Consider the following 18,987-nt stretch of genomic DNA (forward strand, 5'->3'; position numbering starts at 1 on the left):
AGAAGAAGAGATTAGGGGAACCCGGAGAGAATTACTCAGATTACAATTTTTCTTAAGTATTTCCTTTGGCGGCACCGTGCTATGTACCGTGTGTGTGCGTGTGTGCTATTTCCACTTTTTATCCTATCCTATGTCCTCACAACTATTGGGCCATCTTCCCCTCACGTTCCTCTCACACACACACACCTTTGTTTTGTTTTATGACTGACTTTAACCAGGGCAGTCTGTGTGACCCTGGGTTTGGAACCCATGTTCATTAATGGATAAGCACAACTCACACTAAGACGATGATTGGTCCTTCCCTAGCATCAACTCATGACCAGTAGTTCAAGCTGTGAGAAGTAGGGCCTCGTGAGCTCCGCCTTGATCCATGGTTGACTGATGATAGGTTCAGTCTTGTGCAACTCCAGGTGTCGCGAAATCCGTACATCGAGTACTGCATTGTGGACTGAAAACTGCGTGCTCTTCTGTCTGTCTCTTGGCTCTTCCAATCTTTCTAGCTCTGCTAATATGACCTTCTCTGAGCCTTAGAGGGAAGTACCCTAAATGTCTTGCTTAGACTTAACCTTATCACCATCACTCATTCTCAGCATGACAAGCAGCTACGAGTCCCTTTAGTAGTCACCATTCCTGGCAAAGAGGGGATCCTCTGATTAGACTAAAAGTATCTTTTTTTTTATGGTTTAACATATAGATTTAGAAATGAGTTTTATACTATGTCACTTTAGCTAAGTAGCAGTTGTAGATCCCATAGGACAAAGACCTCCTAAGAACCATGAAGTTTTGATCAGGTTTACAGTACTAGGTGTATATCCTCTCCTGTGAGGTAGGTCTTGTGTCCAATAAAGACAGTTGATTACCCCAAGAGTTGTGCTATCATTGCACACCAGTGGCCACATCTCACCAGTTGGTCAAAGTCACTGATGCACTCCCTGATCCACACTGGAAGCCTGCATCGCCCCTTCCGGGACGACGAAAGCTAAACAGGAAGAAGCTTTAGCTCACTTTCGGTTCCATTTCTCCATCTTGCAACAGAGGTGATGGCTATCTTCAGCACTAGGGTCACATCGACTAAGTTTTAGAGGCCAAATGAAAGAAATGGCAAGAGGCCTTACTGCTTCGGTATTTTGTGGGGCTTCCCTGATCTTTCTTATTTACTTATCTATCTATCTATCTATCTATCTATCTATCTATCTATCCATCCATCCATCCATCCATCCATCTATCTATCTATCTATCTATCTATCTATTTATTTTGAGGTCTATGTCAAGAATGTGAGCTTCTGCTAAAGAAGGCAGAACAACACATTGTGCCACAAAACTAAAGACTTTTTCATTTTATCGGCCTACAGAAAATAATGGCACAATGTTTGAGAAAATGGAGTAAACAAAAACGTTCCATTTTGAAAACGATGACCTTTAAGCAGTTCCTAGCTGATCAAAATCTTCCAAATCATGGTAACAGTAAATGCAGACCCATTCCCCACAAGGAGTCAGAAACTCATATAGAAACAGGCAACGAAAAGCCTAACTCCAGATCCTCGAGAAACATCAAAAACGAACAAACAAGTAACAACAGCAAACCCACAAAGCGATAGAAAAACAAGACAGTGTGTCCTTTTGAAAAGTTATAATCCCATAGTAATGGTTCAAGATAAGAACATAGTAGTTGAAATTCAAGACACAAAGTTCAAAAAAACGAATATAAACTTGCTCAAGGAGGTCGAGGGATTGAAAGAAGACACAAACACCACAATTAAATTAAAGAAGACAGAAATAAACTCCTGATTGATAACCACGGAAACACAAAGGGCTGAGTGAAACAAGCTGCACAATGCAGGATGTGAAAATAGACTTCCATGAAAGTGAAATAGCAAGGAACACCCAAACTGACATGAAGATTTCCGCCATTCTAATAAAAAAACAAATCTCAATGGAAAGATGCACCAAGAGAGTGGATGGTGTAAATGACAAAATGCCAAATGCTAATTATTTTAAACAAGCAAATAGGTGAAGAAAATATGCAGAATCTTTAAAAAGATCAAATCTATAAATTATGGGCATAGAAGGAGAAGAATTATTCCAGGTATAATAATATAGAAATATATTTCAATAAAATTACAGAGAGAAAATTTTAAACGTAGGGATAGAAATGGCTGTATAGGTACAAGAAGCACAGAACACCAAATAGCACCCAAAGAGAAAGGCCGTGTGACTTATTTCAGTCAGAAAACTACTGTATACAGAACAAAGAAAAGGTACTCAAAGCTGAGAGAGATAGGCTAAGGCAGATATAAGAGCAGGGCCACCAGCTGATTTTGCAATTAAAACTTTAAAATTCAGAAGGGCTTGGCGTAATGTAATTCAAGTTCTAAAAGACCACAGGTGCCAATCCAGACTACTAACATGGCAAAACTATCCTAGTTGAAAAAGAAAGAAATACTTTCCATAACAAAAACAAGCTAAGAGGCTTTATACTCAAACCCAGCTCCATAGAGAATGCTGGAGGGAATAAGATTAAATCATAAAATAAAGGATAAGATTATGTGGGAGGCAACAAAGAGAAATAAATGATATTAGGATAGCTTTTTTAATAATTCATTTATATTTGTTATTTTATTTATTTATATTTCAAATGTTATTCCCCTTTCCAGTTTCCCCTCCACAAACTCTCCCATACCCTCCCCCTCCCCCTGCCTCTATGAGAATGCTCCACACCCACCCACCCACTCCATCTCAGTGCCCTAGCATTCCCCTATACTGGGTGATCAAGCCTCCACAGGGGCAAGGGTATCCCCTTCCATTGATATTAGATAAGGCAATCCTCTGCTACATATGTAGCTAGAGCCATGGGACCCCCCACATCATGTGCACTCTTTGGTTGGTGGTTTAGTCCCTGGGAGCTTTGGGGGGTCTGGTTGGTTGATATTGTTCTTCCTATGGGATTATAAACTCCTTCAGCTAGATAGATACCAGGTACAAAAGTTAAATCAAGATCAGATAAACCATCTAAACAGTCCTATAACCCCTAAGGAAATAGAAGCAGTCATTAAAAGTCTGTCAACAACAACAACAACAACAACAACAAAACAAAACAAAAAAGCTCAGGGCCAGATGGCTTTAGTGTAGAATTCTACCTAATACCAATTCTTCTCAAACTATTCCATAAAATAGAAACAGAAGGAACACTACCCAACACATTCTATGAAGCCATAGTTACACTGATACCTAAACCAGACAAAGACCCAACAAAGAAAGAGAACTTCAGAGCAGTTTCCCTCATGAATATTGATGAAAAATAGTCAATAAAATTCTTGCAAACTGAATCCAAGAACACAGCAAAACAATCATTCACCATGATCAAACAGGCTTCATCCCAAGGATGCAGGGATGGTTCAATATATGGTAATCTGTCAATGTAATCCACTATATAAACAAACTCACAGAAAAAAAAAAACCACATGATCATCTCATTAGATGCTGAAAAAGTCTTTGACAAAATTCAATGCCCCTTCATCTTAAAAGTATTGGAGAGAATAAGAATTCACTGTCCATGCCTAAATATAATAAGAGCAAACCAACAGTCAAAATCAAACTAAATGGAGAGACCCTTGAAGCAATCCCACTAATACCACAGAAAAGACAAGGCTTCCCTCTCTTCCCTATCTATTCAATATAGTACTTGAAGTTCTAGGCATAGCAGTTAGGCAACAAAAGGTTGTCAAAGGGATACAAATTGGAAAAGAAGAAATAAAGATATCGCTATTAGGATAGTTCTTATGGAAAGAAGGTCAAGAAAACACCATGACATCAAAATGACAGAAATTCAATAATAACCTCAAATATTGGTGGACTTGATTCCCTGATCAAGTTACATAGACTGGCCAACCAGTTTAGAAAATGGGATCAACTATTATGTTTTATGTATAAGAAACAGTATCTCATCTCCATTGTGGACTTTACCTTGCAGGGAAATAATAGAAAAAAGTATTCTAAACGATCAGAACCAGGAAACAAGCAACCATGACTATTCTAATGTCTGACTAAATGGATTTCAAACCAAATCTAATCAGATGAAATAAAGAAAGATACTTCATTATTATCAAGGGGAAACCCACTAATAGGACATTAAAATTATGGACATAAATATATCAAATACTTATGTATACAAGTACTACTAGGCATTAAAAAACAGACCAAGCCCAACCTAGTAACAGGTGATTTTAATACTCAACTTTCCCAAAGGTCAGGTCATCCATTAAAAAAAGAGAGGAAAGACAAAGAAAAAAGAAAAACAAAGAAACACCACAGATCAAATGAACATGAGAGTGTCCACAGAGTATCTCACCCAAGTATTATAGAATCCACAAAACTTTCTCTAAAATATACCACATCCTGAGGAATAATTTAACTTTCAACAAATTCATAAAAACTGAAATTATAAATTCTGTCTGACTGCAAACCAATAAAGCTTGAAATAGATAGTTTAAAAAACTTCAGAAAATAAGACATTATAGAGATTAAATAATTCACTACTGAAGGACTGATGGGTCATGGAAGAAATCAAGATTAAAAAATTAAATTTCCGGGATAACATGAAATGGAAGGACTGCACAGTAAAATGTCCATGATACAGTCAAAGTAATCTTAGAAGGCAAGATTATAGTCCTATATAACTACATTAAAAATCAGAGAGACCACTCGTGCGTGAGGCGAGCAGAGTTGGAGACAAGAGCAGAGGTCGAACTCGGGATCTGACAAGATGGCTGGGCTGCCCCACAGGATTGTCAAGGAAACCCAGCGTCTGCTGGCAGAACCAGTTCCTGGCATTAAAGCAGAACTAGATGAGAGCAAAGCCTGTTATTTTCATGTAATTGCTGGTCCCCAGGACTCCCCCTTTGAGGGAAGGACTTTTAAACTTGAACTATTCCTTCCAGAAAAACACCCAATAGCAGCACCTAAAGTATGTATCATGACCAAAATTTATCATCCTAATGTAGACAAGTTGGGAAGAATATGTTTAGATAGTTTGAAAGATAAGTGGTACCCAGCACAGCAGATCCGAACAGTTCTGCTATCAATCTAGGCTTTGTTAAGTGCTCCAAATCCAGATGATCCATTAGCAAATGATGTAGCCTAGAAGTGGAAGAGCGACAAAGCCCAACAGTGAGAGCATGGACTAGGCTATATGCCATGAACAATCTTTAAGTCGATCAGATCATTAAGTGTACACCACTTCTCCTGTTCTGCCAAGACTTCTTCCTTTTTTGTTTGCATTTAGTGGACACAGTCTTATAAACATTACAGGATTAAAGGCCAGGCATCTTCTTCTTTGGTGACCACATGCACATTAGCAAATCTGTCTTGTACTGTTCACTGTTGTAAACATGAGCAGAGGCTGGAAGCATCACCCGGAGTTGCTGAGAGATGCTGAGAAGCAGGGCTCTCTGCTCTGACTCCTTACCCCATCATGGTCTAAGTACAACACTGTGAATGAAGGCAGGTGTCAGAGTTAGCTGCCAGGGGCATAGGTGTTTTATTTTATTTTTTAGGGGGGGGGAAGTATTTTTATTTTAATTTCATGGCCTCCTTTCCCCTCCCGTCTCTTAAGGGATCTAATTACAGTGGTTAAGTTCAGCTAACTAGTGTTTTAGAATATGCTCTCTAGCCAAGTCTGACTTTAGACGCTATAGATGGACAAGCTTGATTGTCTAATCCAAAATGGGAACATTAAATAAACATCACAGCCTCACTAATAACATTGTGACTTTGCTGTCAAGTGTAGATTCTCCATCCCCCACTCCCACCCCCAAAAGAGGAAGAAAAAGCTTGTGACCATTTTGTATGGCTTGTCTGTAATCTTCTGTAAATCTTATGTTTTAGTAAAATATTTTTTGTTATTGTAAAAAAGAGAGAAACCAAGTTACTTAATTATATTCTTTATGAGTTTAGGAAACAAAAACATATCAAACCCAAAAGTAGGTGTGAAGAAATAATTCAAGCCAGGAAAGATATTAATGAAACAAACAAAACATAAAGAATCAATGAAGCATGGATTTGAAAATATAAACAAGATTGTCAAACTGTTAGCCAAATCAACCAAAATTAAAGAAGAGAAGGCTCAGATTAAGAAAATCAGAAATGAAAAGGGAGACATAATGACACATTAAATATAATCTAGATAATTATAAGGGCATACTTTTAAAACCTATAGTTCATGAAATTGAAGAGCCTAAGAGAAATGGATGGATTTCTAGACACATCACCCACCAAACTTATATGTAGGTAATAATTAAACTTAAACAAAATTGACCTCTACAAACAAAGAGATTTATGTAATAACAGTAGCTAATAAAACTTCCCCAACTACCAAAAGCCCAGGGTCAGATGGACTCACAATAGAATTCTACCAGACTTTTAAAGAAGAACATCACCCAAATTACCTCATATCATAGAAACACAGTGATCAGTTTTAACTCCTTTTGCCAATATTGATCTAATACCCAAAGCAGATAAAGACACAACATGAAGAAAGAGATCAATAGACCAATATCACTCATGACAGTAAATATAAAAAATTCAACAAAGTACATTACCAAATGAATACAAGAACAAATTAAAAAGATCATTCATTCGCCATGATTAAATTGACTTTGTTCCCAAAATGCAGGGCTGGGTCAACATGTACAAGTCATATAAATAAACTTAAAGACAGAAGTCATATGATAACAGATTCAGAAAAAGTCTTTAGCAAAATTCAAAATCACTTCTTGATGAAATCCCTAGAGAGAATTGGTAGGGATGGAATATATATACCAGTATGACATAGGGTATATATAGGAAGCCTATAGCCAAGATCTTGCTAAATGGAGAAAAATTCAAAGTACTTCCATTGAAATTGGAAACAAGAATCTCTTTGTTCCTATTCAATATACTGCTTCAAGTCTTAGAGATATTTGACAAGAGAGAGAAATAAAAGATTCAAACAGAAAGGCACACAAAGCATCCTTTCTCACAGATGAGGTGATTCCGTGCATAAGAAACCCTACAATTTCCACCAAAAACCTTTCAGAGCTGATAAAAACTTTCAGAAAAGTAAGAGAATACAAAATCAACTTATAAACTCAATGGGCTTTCTGTATACCACTAACAAATATATCGAGACCAGAATTAAAGAAAGAATTCTATTAATAGCCTCATAAATACCTTGAGTACATCTAAGCAATGAGTTGTAATGCTTCTATAGTGAAAACGTAAAAGCTCTAGCAACTGGGGGAGCCCAAATGGTAGAGCAAGAGGGCTAAGCAAAGCAGTAGAGGTATGAAAACATGGAAATATTCATACAACTTTGCAAGTCAATGAAGTAACACAAGCTTTTTTTAAGTTAGAAGGGAAGATACCTTGCATGTAGGGATAATGCTGTTCTTAAAAGCAATGGATTATTAAGCAAAAAAATCTATGTTCAAGGTATCAGATGCCTTCTTATGTGCTGTTGGTAAGGAAGGCAAACAGGGTCACAAAACAACAACAACAAGAACAATGGCTCTGAATATGGGCAAGGAACTTGTAGGCAGGAGGGGGTGAGTTACAGAGTGGGAGATATGAAAAGACTTGAAAGTAATCATAATACACTATGTATCCATGAAACTGCCAAAGACAAGATTAGATAAAAGCTCTATTAATATACACATATACACTATATACATAATATATATATATACATATATATATATAAAACAATATTCTAGTAAAGTTAAATGTTGTAATGGTTTATATATATACTCGGCCCAGGGAGTAGCACTATTAGGAAGTGTGGCCATTTTGCAATGGGTGTGTCATTGTGGGTGTGGGCTTTAAGCTGCCTAGAAGCCAGTATTCTGATAGCAGCCTTCAGATAAAGATGTAGAACTCTCATTTCCTCCTGCACTATGCCTGCCTGTACGCTGCCATGTTCCCACCTTGATGATAAGATTGACCTTCTGAACCTTAAGCCGGCCCCAGTTAAGTGTTGTTACAAGATTTGACTTGGTCATGGTGTCTGTTCCCATCAGTAAAACCCTAACAAGACAAATGGCATGTTTCTTAAAGTCAACTCTCCTTTAAAAATAGATCTTTACTTACTGACATATGTAGCCTTGGTACCCAAAGGAAGGCAGACGTCAGAAGCCTGGAGAAATGCTGGAGAAAGTGGAGTGTCTTCTCTTTGTCCCCAAGCATTATGATGAACAGAGAAGACACAAACCAGTCATGGCCTGCGTAGTTTCCTTGAAGGCACACTGCAGCATGGTCAAGGAAGTTTCACACATTCTGAGGAGAGACACCAGTTCATGAATACAAGGAAATATTCACTGCATGTAGTAATCATTATCTCCAGTTGTTTTATAAGCATTGATAACTGAAGCCGCTGAAGCTGTTAGGGTTAAATTTATATATGAAAAACTAGTGGCACCATCGTTCCTTTAACGTATCATTGGATTGTGTGTGGGAGGAACCAGTGTTACCTACCAGAGGGAAAGCTGCTGCAGGAACATCCTCTATGTCGATCTATCAGAGATCTAGATAGAGATCTATCTATCTCTATGTGTTTTTATGTGGGTGACCTGCTGAGTGACTAGAACAACGAGGCAAAATCTTTAAATTTAGGATTCAGCAGTGCAAATACTATATTTTTTCTTAAAGTCAAACTCCATTTCTGAATACCAATTCAAATGAAATAAATATACTGCAGAAAGCAGTAGCCTTCTAATTCTACTTATGTCTACACAGCCTGCTTGCTTTTTTTAACATCTTGGGTTTGTGTGAAAATGCCTTCGGAATGACTTCACTCAGTTTAAGATTTGGTGAATACAGCTGAATCTAAGGATCATAGGTCAATTTAATACAATGTATGTTCAAAAGACAGAAAAAGATAATACAATGATTCAGTGTAATAAACTACACAGTGTGCTAATGAAAGACCCCAGCTTAGCAGCAGTAACGCCATTTTGCAAGGCTGTACTTAAGATGACTGGTTCAGGGAAAGGTTAGAACACTGAGTACACAGCAGCTGCCAAGCAGGATGTGTTTGGTTGAAGGCCTGGCAACAGGACGACTTCGGTTGAGCACCTGACAATGAAAAAAAGCCCCGGGAGAGGTCCCACACCCTGGTCGGGGGCCGAGTCAGTCGTTATGTTCCAAGAAGGTAGCTAAGAAACTTGCCCCCGGGCTGAACCCTTTGGGGGCCGAGTCAGCCGTTATGTTTCAGGAAGGTAGCTAGGAAACATTAGAATCCACCAATTATATCGCTGTAACCATGCATCTGCTTCTGTATGCTTGCTTCTGCTCCCCAAAATCCTATAAAAGCCCATCCTTGGTTCTGTGGGGCGCGCCAGTCCCCCGAGTGACTGAAGCGCCCGCAGGTGCCTGTGCCTGTGTATCCCGACAATAAACCAAATCCTCTTGCTGATTGCATCCTGTGGTGTCTCGGTCTGGTCTTTGGAGTTAGAGGATCTCCATCCCGAGGGAAAGTTCTCCCTGAGAGCTTTTCATTTGGTGCATTGGCCGGGAAAGGAGATCCTCCACCCAGGGACCACCGACCACCCACTGGGAGGTAAGCCGGCCGGCGTCTGTTTGTCTGTCTGTCTGTCTGATTCTGTCTCGTTCTGCCTTATTCTGTCTGTTCTGTGAGCACTCAGCCAGGTCTGTTCTGTGAGCGCTCAGCCAGGTCTGTTCTGTGAGCGCTCAGCCAGGTCTGTTCTGTGAGCGCTCAGCCAGGTTGTTTGGAATTTGGGCGGGACGAAGAAGGAGCTGACGAGCTCGGACTTCTCGCCCCGCAGCCCTGGAAGACGTTCCAAGGGTGTTAGGGGCCCGACTTTTCGGGGCCCAATCTGGGAGAGGAGAAAGATCCGGACTAACGGCACCTCTGTCTGTATTTTTGGCTTTCAGAGGGCCCCGGACCTTTGCCACCTCCATCTGACTTTTTGCTTTCAGTTTGGTACCAAAGCCGTGCAGCACGCCTGTCTGTTGTTTGTTTGACTGTTGGTGTTGTTTGTTTTCTCTGTGTTCTAATCTTCCTTAGAACTAACATGGGACAGTCCCTAACAATGCCCCTAAGTCTCACTCTTGATCATTGGGAAGACGTCCACGACCGGGCACACAACCAGTCCGTCGAGGTTAAAAAAAAAAAAGAAAATGGCAGACTCTCTACACATCCGAGTGGCCCACTTTCGGAGCGGGATGGCCAGTGAATGGCACATTTAATAAGATCATTATTTTACAGGTTAAAGATCGGGTCGTCCACGGACATCCTGACCAGGTTTCTTATATTATCACTTGAGAGAGTCTCACCTTAAAACCCTCCCCCTGGGCGGAACCCTTCGTGGACCCGAATTGGCCTCCCCTCAACCCCCAGCCTGTCCCCTCGGCCCCGCCCGGTCCGCCAGCCACGTCTTCCTCTCTCTACCTTTGTGAAATCAGAGCCTTCTAAGAAACCTGTCCTCCCGGCAGACCCAAACTCCCCTCTCATAGATCTTCTCTCTGACAGGCCCGGCTAAAACGGAGGAGGCAGAGCCGCCGGCCAGATCAGTTGCCGGGCCACAGTCTGATAAGGGTTTCTCCCCTGTCGCAGGGAGATTGCGCAATAAGCTCGAGGTGATGCCAGATTCAACCTCCCAGGCTTTCCCACTTAGACAGGGAACCGGTGGCCAGACCCAATACTGGCCGTTTTCAGCAGCTGACATTTACAATTGGAAACAACACAACCCTTCTTTCTCCAAAGATCCGGTGGCACTCACCGACCTAATAGAATCTGTTTTACTTACCCACCAGCCTACTTGGGATGACTGCCAACAGCTCTTACAGGCCCTCTTAACCTCAGAAAAAAAACAAAGAGTGTTCCTAGAGGCCAGAAAGCATGTTCTGGGAGATGATGGGCGTCCCACCCAGCTGCCTGAGGACCAAACTGGGATTTTAATACAGCTGAAGGTAAGGGACACCTATGCCTTTATCGCCAGTTGCTTCTAGCGGGTCTCCGAGGGGCTATACGACGCCCTACTAATTTGGCTCAGGTAAAACAGGTATTACAGGAAGCAGGGGAAACTCCCTCTGCCTTTCTACAGAGACTTAAGGAGGCCTACCGTATGTACACTCCCTATGACCCAGATGACCCAGGACAAATGACAAGTGTCTCTATGTCCTTCATCTGGCAGGCTGCTCCAGATATCAGGACTAAGTTACAGAGGTTAGAAAATTTACAGGGCTATACATTACAGGATTTACTTAAAGAAGCTAAAAAGATTTTTAATAAGAGAGAGATAAAAAAGAAAAAATTGAGTCGAATCTTGGCCGCCGTAGTTCAGGGCCAAGAAAGGAAGGGAGATAGGGGGGGAGCTTGAAAGGGGCTGAAGCTGGATAAAGATCAATGTGCCTATTACAAAGAGAAAGGGCACTGGGCCAGAGAGTGCCCCAAGAAGCCTGGCAGACCCCGAAAGCCTCGACCACGAACCTCCCTCTTGGCTCTAAATAAAGATTAGAGAGGTCAGGGCCAGGAGCCCCCCCCCCTGAGCCCAGGGTAACGCTTAAAGTTGGGGGGCAGCCGGTTACTTTCCTGGTAGACACAGGAGCCCAGCATTCAGTCCTCACCCAAGCTTCAGGACAACTCAGCGACCGGACGGCCTGGGTACAAAGAGCTACTGGTGAGAAACAATACCGATGGACTATGGACCGCCGGGTTCAGCTGGCTACCGGTAAGGTGACCCATTCCTTCTTACATGTTCCGGACTGCCCATACCCTCTGCTGGGCCGTGATCTGCTCACCAAACTAAAAGCACAAATTCATTTTGAGGAAAGAGGGGCCCGAATAACTGGCCCCCACGGAACTCCCCTTCAAGTTCTATGAATATAGACTATATGAACTGGGACAGGACAAGCCACAATCCCTAGAAATAGACACTTGGGTCACGAATTTTCCACTGGCTTGGGCAGAGACTGGTGGGATGGGGTTGGCGCTCCAACAGCCCCCCTTAATTACAACTCCAGTCTCCATAAAACAATACCCCCTGTCACATGAAGCTTATCAAGGTATAAGGCCTCACATTACGAGGCTTCTAGATCAAGGCATCCTAATCCCCTGCCGGTCGCCTTGAAATACGCCTCTTCTGCCTGTTAAGAAACCCGGCACTGGAGATTATAGGCCAGTACAAGACTTGAGAAAGGTCAACAAGAGGATAGAAGATATTCATCCGACTGTTCCAAACCCTTACAATTTGCTCAGTAACTGTTCATCGATGAGAAACAGGGGTATGCTAAAGGGGTCCTAACACAAAGGTTGGGACTCTGAAAACGCCCTGTGGCCTACCTGTCTAAGAAATTGGACCCTGTGGCCTCCGGCTGGCCACCGTGCCTAAAGATGGTGGCTGCTATTGCTGTCCTGATCAAGGACGCTGGAAAATTGACTTTGGGACAGCCACTCACCCTCCTAGCACCCCACGCAGTGGAGGCCTTGGTAAAGCAGCCCCCAGACCGCTGGCTCTCTAATTCTCACACCAAGCCTTGTTACTGGATGCAGAACGGGTTCAGTTTGGGCCCGCAGTCGCCCTCAATCCTGCCACCTTGCTTCCTCTACCAGAGGAGGCAAAACAGCATGACTGCCTACAAATCCTCGCAGAAGTACATGGAACCAGGCCGGACCTATCGGACCAGCATCTTCAGAATGCTGACCACACATGGTACACGGATGGCAACAGCTTCTTGGCAGAGGGAGAGCGAAAGGCTAGAGTTGCGGTCACTACGGAGGACAAAGTGATTTGGGCGAAAGCCCTGCCTGCTGGTACCTCCACACAACGGGCTAAACTCATCGCCTTGACTCAGGCGCTCAAGATGGCAAAAGGTAAGAGGCTAAATGTATATACAGACAGCCGTTATGCCTTTGCCACGGCACACATCCATGGGGAGATCTACCGGAGGCGGGGGCTGCTCACATCTGAGGGTAAAGATATGGCTAAAATTCTGGCCCTCTTAGAAGCCCTATTCTTGCCCAAAAGACTGAGTATTATGTATTGTCCAGGACACCAGAAAGGGCACAACCCAGAGGCACGAGGAAACCGGCTGGCCGATGCCACGGCGCGAGAAGCGGCCATGAACAAACAAATCTTGCCCTTAAATAGCCCAGACCAACCCACGTCCCCACCAGTGGGACAAACCAGTTGGGTTTATGCCCATGAGGACATAGAGCTCCTAAAAAATGGGGGCCATCTACCACCCTCAACTAAAACAGTGGGTCTACAAAGGACTTTTAAATTGATCTCCTTTTTACATAAATTAACCCATTTGGGGTTTAAGAAGATGAAAACCTTACTAGATCGGGAAGAGATAAATCTGTGTATTTTTGAATCGGGACAAAGCGATACAAAAGGTGACTGGGAGTTACAAAGTGTGTGCTCAGGTTAACCCGGGAAGGACCAGGATTGGACAAGGAGTTCGTCCTAGGGGACACCGTCCCGACATCCATTGGGAAATTGATTTTACTGAAATTAAACCAGGTATATATGGATACAAGTATCTCCTAGTGTTTGTAGACACCTTCTCAGGATGTGTCGAAGCCTTCCCCACAAAACACGAGACTACAAAAATGGTCACCAAGAAGCTCCTCGAGGAAATCTTTCCCAGGTATGACATGCCTCAAGCGTTGGGGTCGGACAACGGGCCCACTTTTGTCTCCCAAGTAAGTCAGTTGGTGGCCAAATTGCTGGGGATTGATTGGAAATTACATTGTGCCTATAGACCCCAGAGTTCAGGTCAGGTAGAACACATGAATAGAACAATTAAAGAGACTTTATCCAAACTTACGCTTACAACTGGCTCAAAGGATTGGGTGGCCCTCCTTCCCCTAGTTCTATATCGGGCCTGGAATACCCCGGGCCCCCATGGTCTAACTCCTTTTAAAATAATATATAGAACACCACCCCCATTTGTCCATTTTTTTGATTCAAACATTGCTGATTTTGCTGACAGCCCTTCTCTGAGGGCCCATTTACAGGCCCTACAGATTGTGCAGAGAGACGTCTGGAGACCTTTGGCCGCTGCTTACCAGGACAAGCTTGAGCATCCGGTGGTGCCACACCCGTTCCAGATTAGAGACACCGTGTGGGTGCACAGACACCAGACCAAGAATCTCGAGCTACGGTGAAAAGGACCCTACACCGTCCTCCTGACTACCCCGACCGCCCTAAAGGTAGACGGAGTCTCGGCTTAGATCCACACACCACACGTCAAGACAGTCCGGTCTGAGGAATTGACTAATCACAACACTACACCCCAGACATAGAGAGTTCAGCACACTCCAAACCCCTTAAAGTTAAAACTCCTACGTGGCTCCTCCTAGCCCTTTTGTGGCCTAGAGTCAGTGGGGGAATAAGCCCCCACCAGACAGAAATTTCTTGACCAAGTCGAGTGAAAGATTTCACTCAAAGTTAGCAAAAAAATGGGGGAATGAAAGACTCCAGCTTAGCTGCAGTAACGCCATTTTGCAAGGCTGTACTTAAGATGACTGGTTCAGGGAAAGGTTAGAACACTGAGTACACAGCAGCTGCCAAGCAGGATGTGTTTGGTTGAAGGCCTGGCAACAGGACGACTTCGGTTGAGCACCTGACAATGAAAAAAAGCCCCGGGAGAGGTCCCACACCCTGGTCGGGGGCCGAGTCAGTCGTTATGTTCCAAGAAGGTAGCTAAGAAACTTGCCCCCGGGCTGAACCCTTTGGGGGCCGAGTCAGCCGTTATGTTTCAGGAAGGTAGCTAGGAAACATTAGAATCCACCAATTATATCGCTGTAACCATGCATCTGCTTCTGTATGCTTGCTTCTGCTCCCCAAAATCCTATAAAAGCCCATCCTTGGTTCCGTGGGGCGCGCCAGTCCCCCGAGTGACTGAAGCACCCGCAGGTGCCTGTGCCTGTGTATCCCGACAATAAACCAAATCCTCTTGCTGATTGCATCCTGTGGTGTCTCGGTCTGGTCTTTGGAGTTAGAGGATCTCCATCCCGAGGGAAAGTTCTCCCTGAGAGCTTTTCACTAACACTTCCTATGAAAGAACTATGGATAACACAGGAAGACAGTTCAGTTCTGCATCAATCCACTCAAAAAGGATATGGAGAGAAGACTTGACTGGCGACTGCTGTTGTTTCAGGAATTTCTCACAGTGCTTTAAGACCAAAGCAAGATCATTTTCTGCACCATCTTTTAACAAGTTGAGAAACTTCCCATACCTATGTTAAAGATCCACAAAACACAGAAATCCATTAGCAACCTCCCTGAAAATGCACCTTCAGAAATCCATCACAGTGTATTACTCCTGAGAGTTCAAAGTCTGGAGTTTTGAAGACTCTACTTCTAGGGTGACTACAGTAAGCATGCTACTCGGGAGTCATTCCCAATCATTCCAGCACGTTTGGATCAGCATAGCAATCATTAACTCTAGGACGGTGGGACAGTAATGAGAAAATAACATGATAATATATGACAGATGAGATGAATGTATTGATTTTTTCTGAAATTAATCTAAAGCACAGAATACAGAGTTTAGTTTTATGGAATGTTAAATTAAGAACTAACTTTGGAAGCATTGACTAGTATTGGATATTGAGGGGAATTTGGGCATTTTGAATTGAAACTAGGGCAATGATGAACCATAACTTGAAATATCTTAGCATTTCCATGAATCAAGCACTATAATTAAGTGAAATTAATTTCCTTTATCTAAGTTCTAAGTTCATATATTTTTAACACACTGAATGTGTGTATGGTCATCAAGGGGAAACACTACATTTGTACCATTTCCAACCTTACTAAGACCTTACTTGGTCTGCGGTTTAGGAAGTCTTCTCCTTAGTGGCAACATTGCTAGTCATGTTTAATGGTTTTGTTGCTATCATTTATCTCAGAGATTCTACAGGACAGTAACTGGACCATACCCCAGTATATCCAAACTCTACATCATTCAGTATTTTTCACTTACTTTCTATGAATAAGAAATTACATTGAGTTAAAATATGTGAGCAGGCTACTAATGTAGTCTATAGGTTCCATTTCATTGGAAATGTATCCATATAAAATACTGTTATTAAACACATATATGGAGTTATATAACATAATCAAAACAGTTATCTGACATAGGTGAATGCTCTGGAATCCATGCCAGGATTTTCATTGTAGTGGGCATTTATATAATAAGACTCCAGGGGTTTAGTAGCTCTCACATGTGCCTTCTTAGATCTGACTCAAAAGATGACCCTCTAATTATAATGGGACAATTAATAATCTCATATTAAATGATGTTCATTAAGAACAAGGAAAGGAGGTTCATAATATAGTACACTCACTTCTTTTGAAAATTAATATATGAGTTTTAAACACTCAAACTACCACAATTTTCGTTCACTTATTTGAACTTCTCAATCTCTCAATCTACCCTTAAGGTGCCTGTCTTCGCTGTCCCCTGACTACTAGAACAAATCATGTTTCAGAAGATGTATGACTGTACCATAGCATGCTCATCTTTGCAACGTTGATTTTTTTTTTTTTGGAGGATACAAAAAAACCTGACAGTCATAGAGAAACACACTAATTAGCTTTTGGAATAATAATGAGCTGTAACTAAATTACAGCCTGAGGTAACTTAATCATGTGCCAATATCCTCAAAGATAATGCTATCATTTTGTGAGGGATAAACTCTGCATTTAAAGTCTACTAAATACTTGGATGTTATTAAGCACACATCAGGTCGGTGAATTCTAGGGATTCCTGAAAGAGACATTTCTCTACATACCTGACAGTCATTTTAATGCCAAGCTGCTGCACAGATGAGAGACTCTCATTCTTCACATTTGCATCAGTAGCTAACAACAATAGAAAAAGGACTTATGAAAATGTATAAAAGTCTGCACAATAATCACATGTTAATTGAAAATTGATGAAAGCAATATTTTTGCATATTTTAATGAGAATTTTGGAAATGCTGATGAATTTGTTCTTTTAGGAGCTGCCACTTATATTTTCACAGAAATTATCAGAAAACTTTCCAAGAACTTTTATCCTGCAAAATTCATGTAAAAACAGAGAGGTGGGACACATATTTATCAGCACTCAGAAGGCATAGGCAGAGGAATTAGCATTTCAAAGGCAAAGTAAGTTCAAGGCCAGCATGGGCTACATAAGTCCTTCTCCCCAAAACCAAATGAAGCAAAAAGCATGTAAAATGATTACATTATTTGGTGTAAAACAATGAAAAATGAACAAAGTATAGAAAGCTATAAGACATTAAGAAGTAATCTAAAATACAATGTTTCATCACATAATGCTTATATAAAATTCTGAACAAGTATATATATAATCATGGCCTCCTAACACATACGTTGAAATCTTTCACTAAGTCCTGTAAGGCTCTGACTTCTAGACATGACAGTTACTTACAATACCATCTTTAAGTAGCTGTGATCACTTGCACAAACCCTTCACATGATCAAGACAAGCAAAATTCCAGCATGGATAGAGGATGGAGATGAAGCCCACCCCAAGAAGAACTAGTGACAGTGGAGGGGGGAGAGAGACAGAGAGAGAGAGAGACAGAGAGACAGAGAGAGGGGAGAGAGAGAGAGAGAGAGAGAGAGAGAGAGAAAGAGAAAGAGAGAGAGGAGAGAGAGACAGAGAGAGAGACAGAGAGAGAGAGACACAGAGAGAGAGACAGAGAGGGAGAGACAGGAGAGAGAGAGAGAGAGAGAGAGAGAGAGAGAGAGAGAGAGAGAACGAGAGAGAAAGAGAGAGGGACTAGAGACTCCTTTGAGAACAGGGTCTGTTTCTTGTTGTGCTGTGTATATGCTTGGCCCAGGGAGAGGTGTGGCCTTGTTGGAGGAAGCGTGTCACTATGAGTTTGGGCTTTAAGACCTTCCTCTAATATGCCTGGAAGTCAAGCCTTCCCTTGGTGCCCTCTGAAACAAGACATAGAACTCTCAGCTCCTTCTCTCCAGCTGCCATGCTTCCCGCCTTGATGATAATGGGCTGAACCTCTGAAGAGCAAGGGAAACCCTAAGACATTTCTCATGCCTGAATAGATGTCCGCATACCCAATCACATATGGGTAGCACTAATCAGACTCAAGGGGTTATTGGTTAAAATAATAAAAAGCTGACATGATGGTGGGAATGAGGATAGGGGCATGACAGAAGATTGGAGGGAGCTGTAAATGGATAAGAGTAAAATACATCCTATAAATTAGAAGTTTCCATAGAATAAATTTTAAAAATCTTTAAGGGCTAAGATAAATAGCTCATGATAAGATACTTGCCTTCTGGTTCAGTCGTCAGTCCCCCACACACAATCTTTCGCAGACCAGATTCAACTTTTACTAGGTAACATTACATTACGGTTGAGTTATTAGGTTTCTCTTTTCAGGTTAGATTTTTCTTTGTGAAGTAGGGACTGTGATCGTTTACCAAAAACTACAAAAGGGTCAAGAGAGATCGACAGTTTGGACTGGTTCTCGGACACACTGGATGACAGAGTTAAGGTGAATAAAATATAGTTAGATACCACTCAGGAGCTAGCTGAAATTTTCTACATGAAAATGAAGGAAGTCTTGTATCTATGCACATAAACAAATGCTGTTTCCACAGGAATGACCACTGTGAAGAGAGTCATTGGCACTGAGGAGGGAAAGAGAGATTCTCTGATCCTGCTGTTACTGCGCTTCCCATTCAGCATATGGGGATATCTCCTACTACTGGTAGAATCCGCTTCAAATGCAGACTCATTCATCCCTAGTAATGAGTCACTTCTGATAAAGTGGGGAGCAGTGTGAAGAAGTCAGAGGGATAAAGGATAAAATGAAATACCATACACTGGATGAACTTCTCATGTGGTGTCAGAGAGAAAATGCAAACACAGATCACTGATGAAGGTGTTTCAAAGTTTCAAGCAGAAGAAGAATGATGCAGAGGAAACACTGGATGAACACCCCAA

The 18,987-nt window shown here is 41.9% G+C and overlaps 1 protein-coding gene and 1 pseudogene across 5 annotated transcripts in view; one reads left to right on the top strand and one right to left on the bottom strand.

The window, feature by feature from the left end:
• Tbc1d32 (TBC1 domain family, member 32) overlaps positions 1 to 18,987 on the bottom strand; it is a 230,881-nt gene that overhangs the window by 25,344 nt on the left and 186,550 nt on the right. For 3 of the 5 annotated variants that reach the window (XM_039099304.2, XM_039099306.2, XM_063279629.1), the window contains 3 exons: positions 16,799 to 16,868; positions 15,123 to 15,238; positions 8,122 to 8,276 (listed from right to left, as the gene is read on the bottom strand). In XM_039099304.2, the coding sequence (XP_038955232.1) occupies positions 8,122 to 8,276; positions 15,123 to 15,238; positions 16,799 to 16,868 (341 nt within the window). Of the gene's footprint in view, positions 1 to 8,121; positions 8,277 to 15,122; positions 15,239 to 16,798; positions 16,869 to 16,907; positions 18,518 to 18,987 lie in introns of those variants that run through there. The other 2 variants (XM_039099307.2, XM_063279628.1) reach the window with 2 other exon arrangements.
• On the top strand, positions 4,763 to 5,281 carry Ube2n-ps7 (ubiquitin-conjugating enzyme E2N, pseudogene 7; annotated as a pseudogene).

The sequence above is a fragment of the Rattus norvegicus genome, chromosome 20 (assembly GCF_036323735.1).
Source record: "Rattus norvegicus strain BN/NHsdMcwi chromosome 20, GRCr8, whole genome shotgun sequence".
Lineage (NCBI taxonomy): Eukaryota > Metazoa > Chordata > Mammalia > Rodentia > Muridae > Rattus > Rattus norvegicus.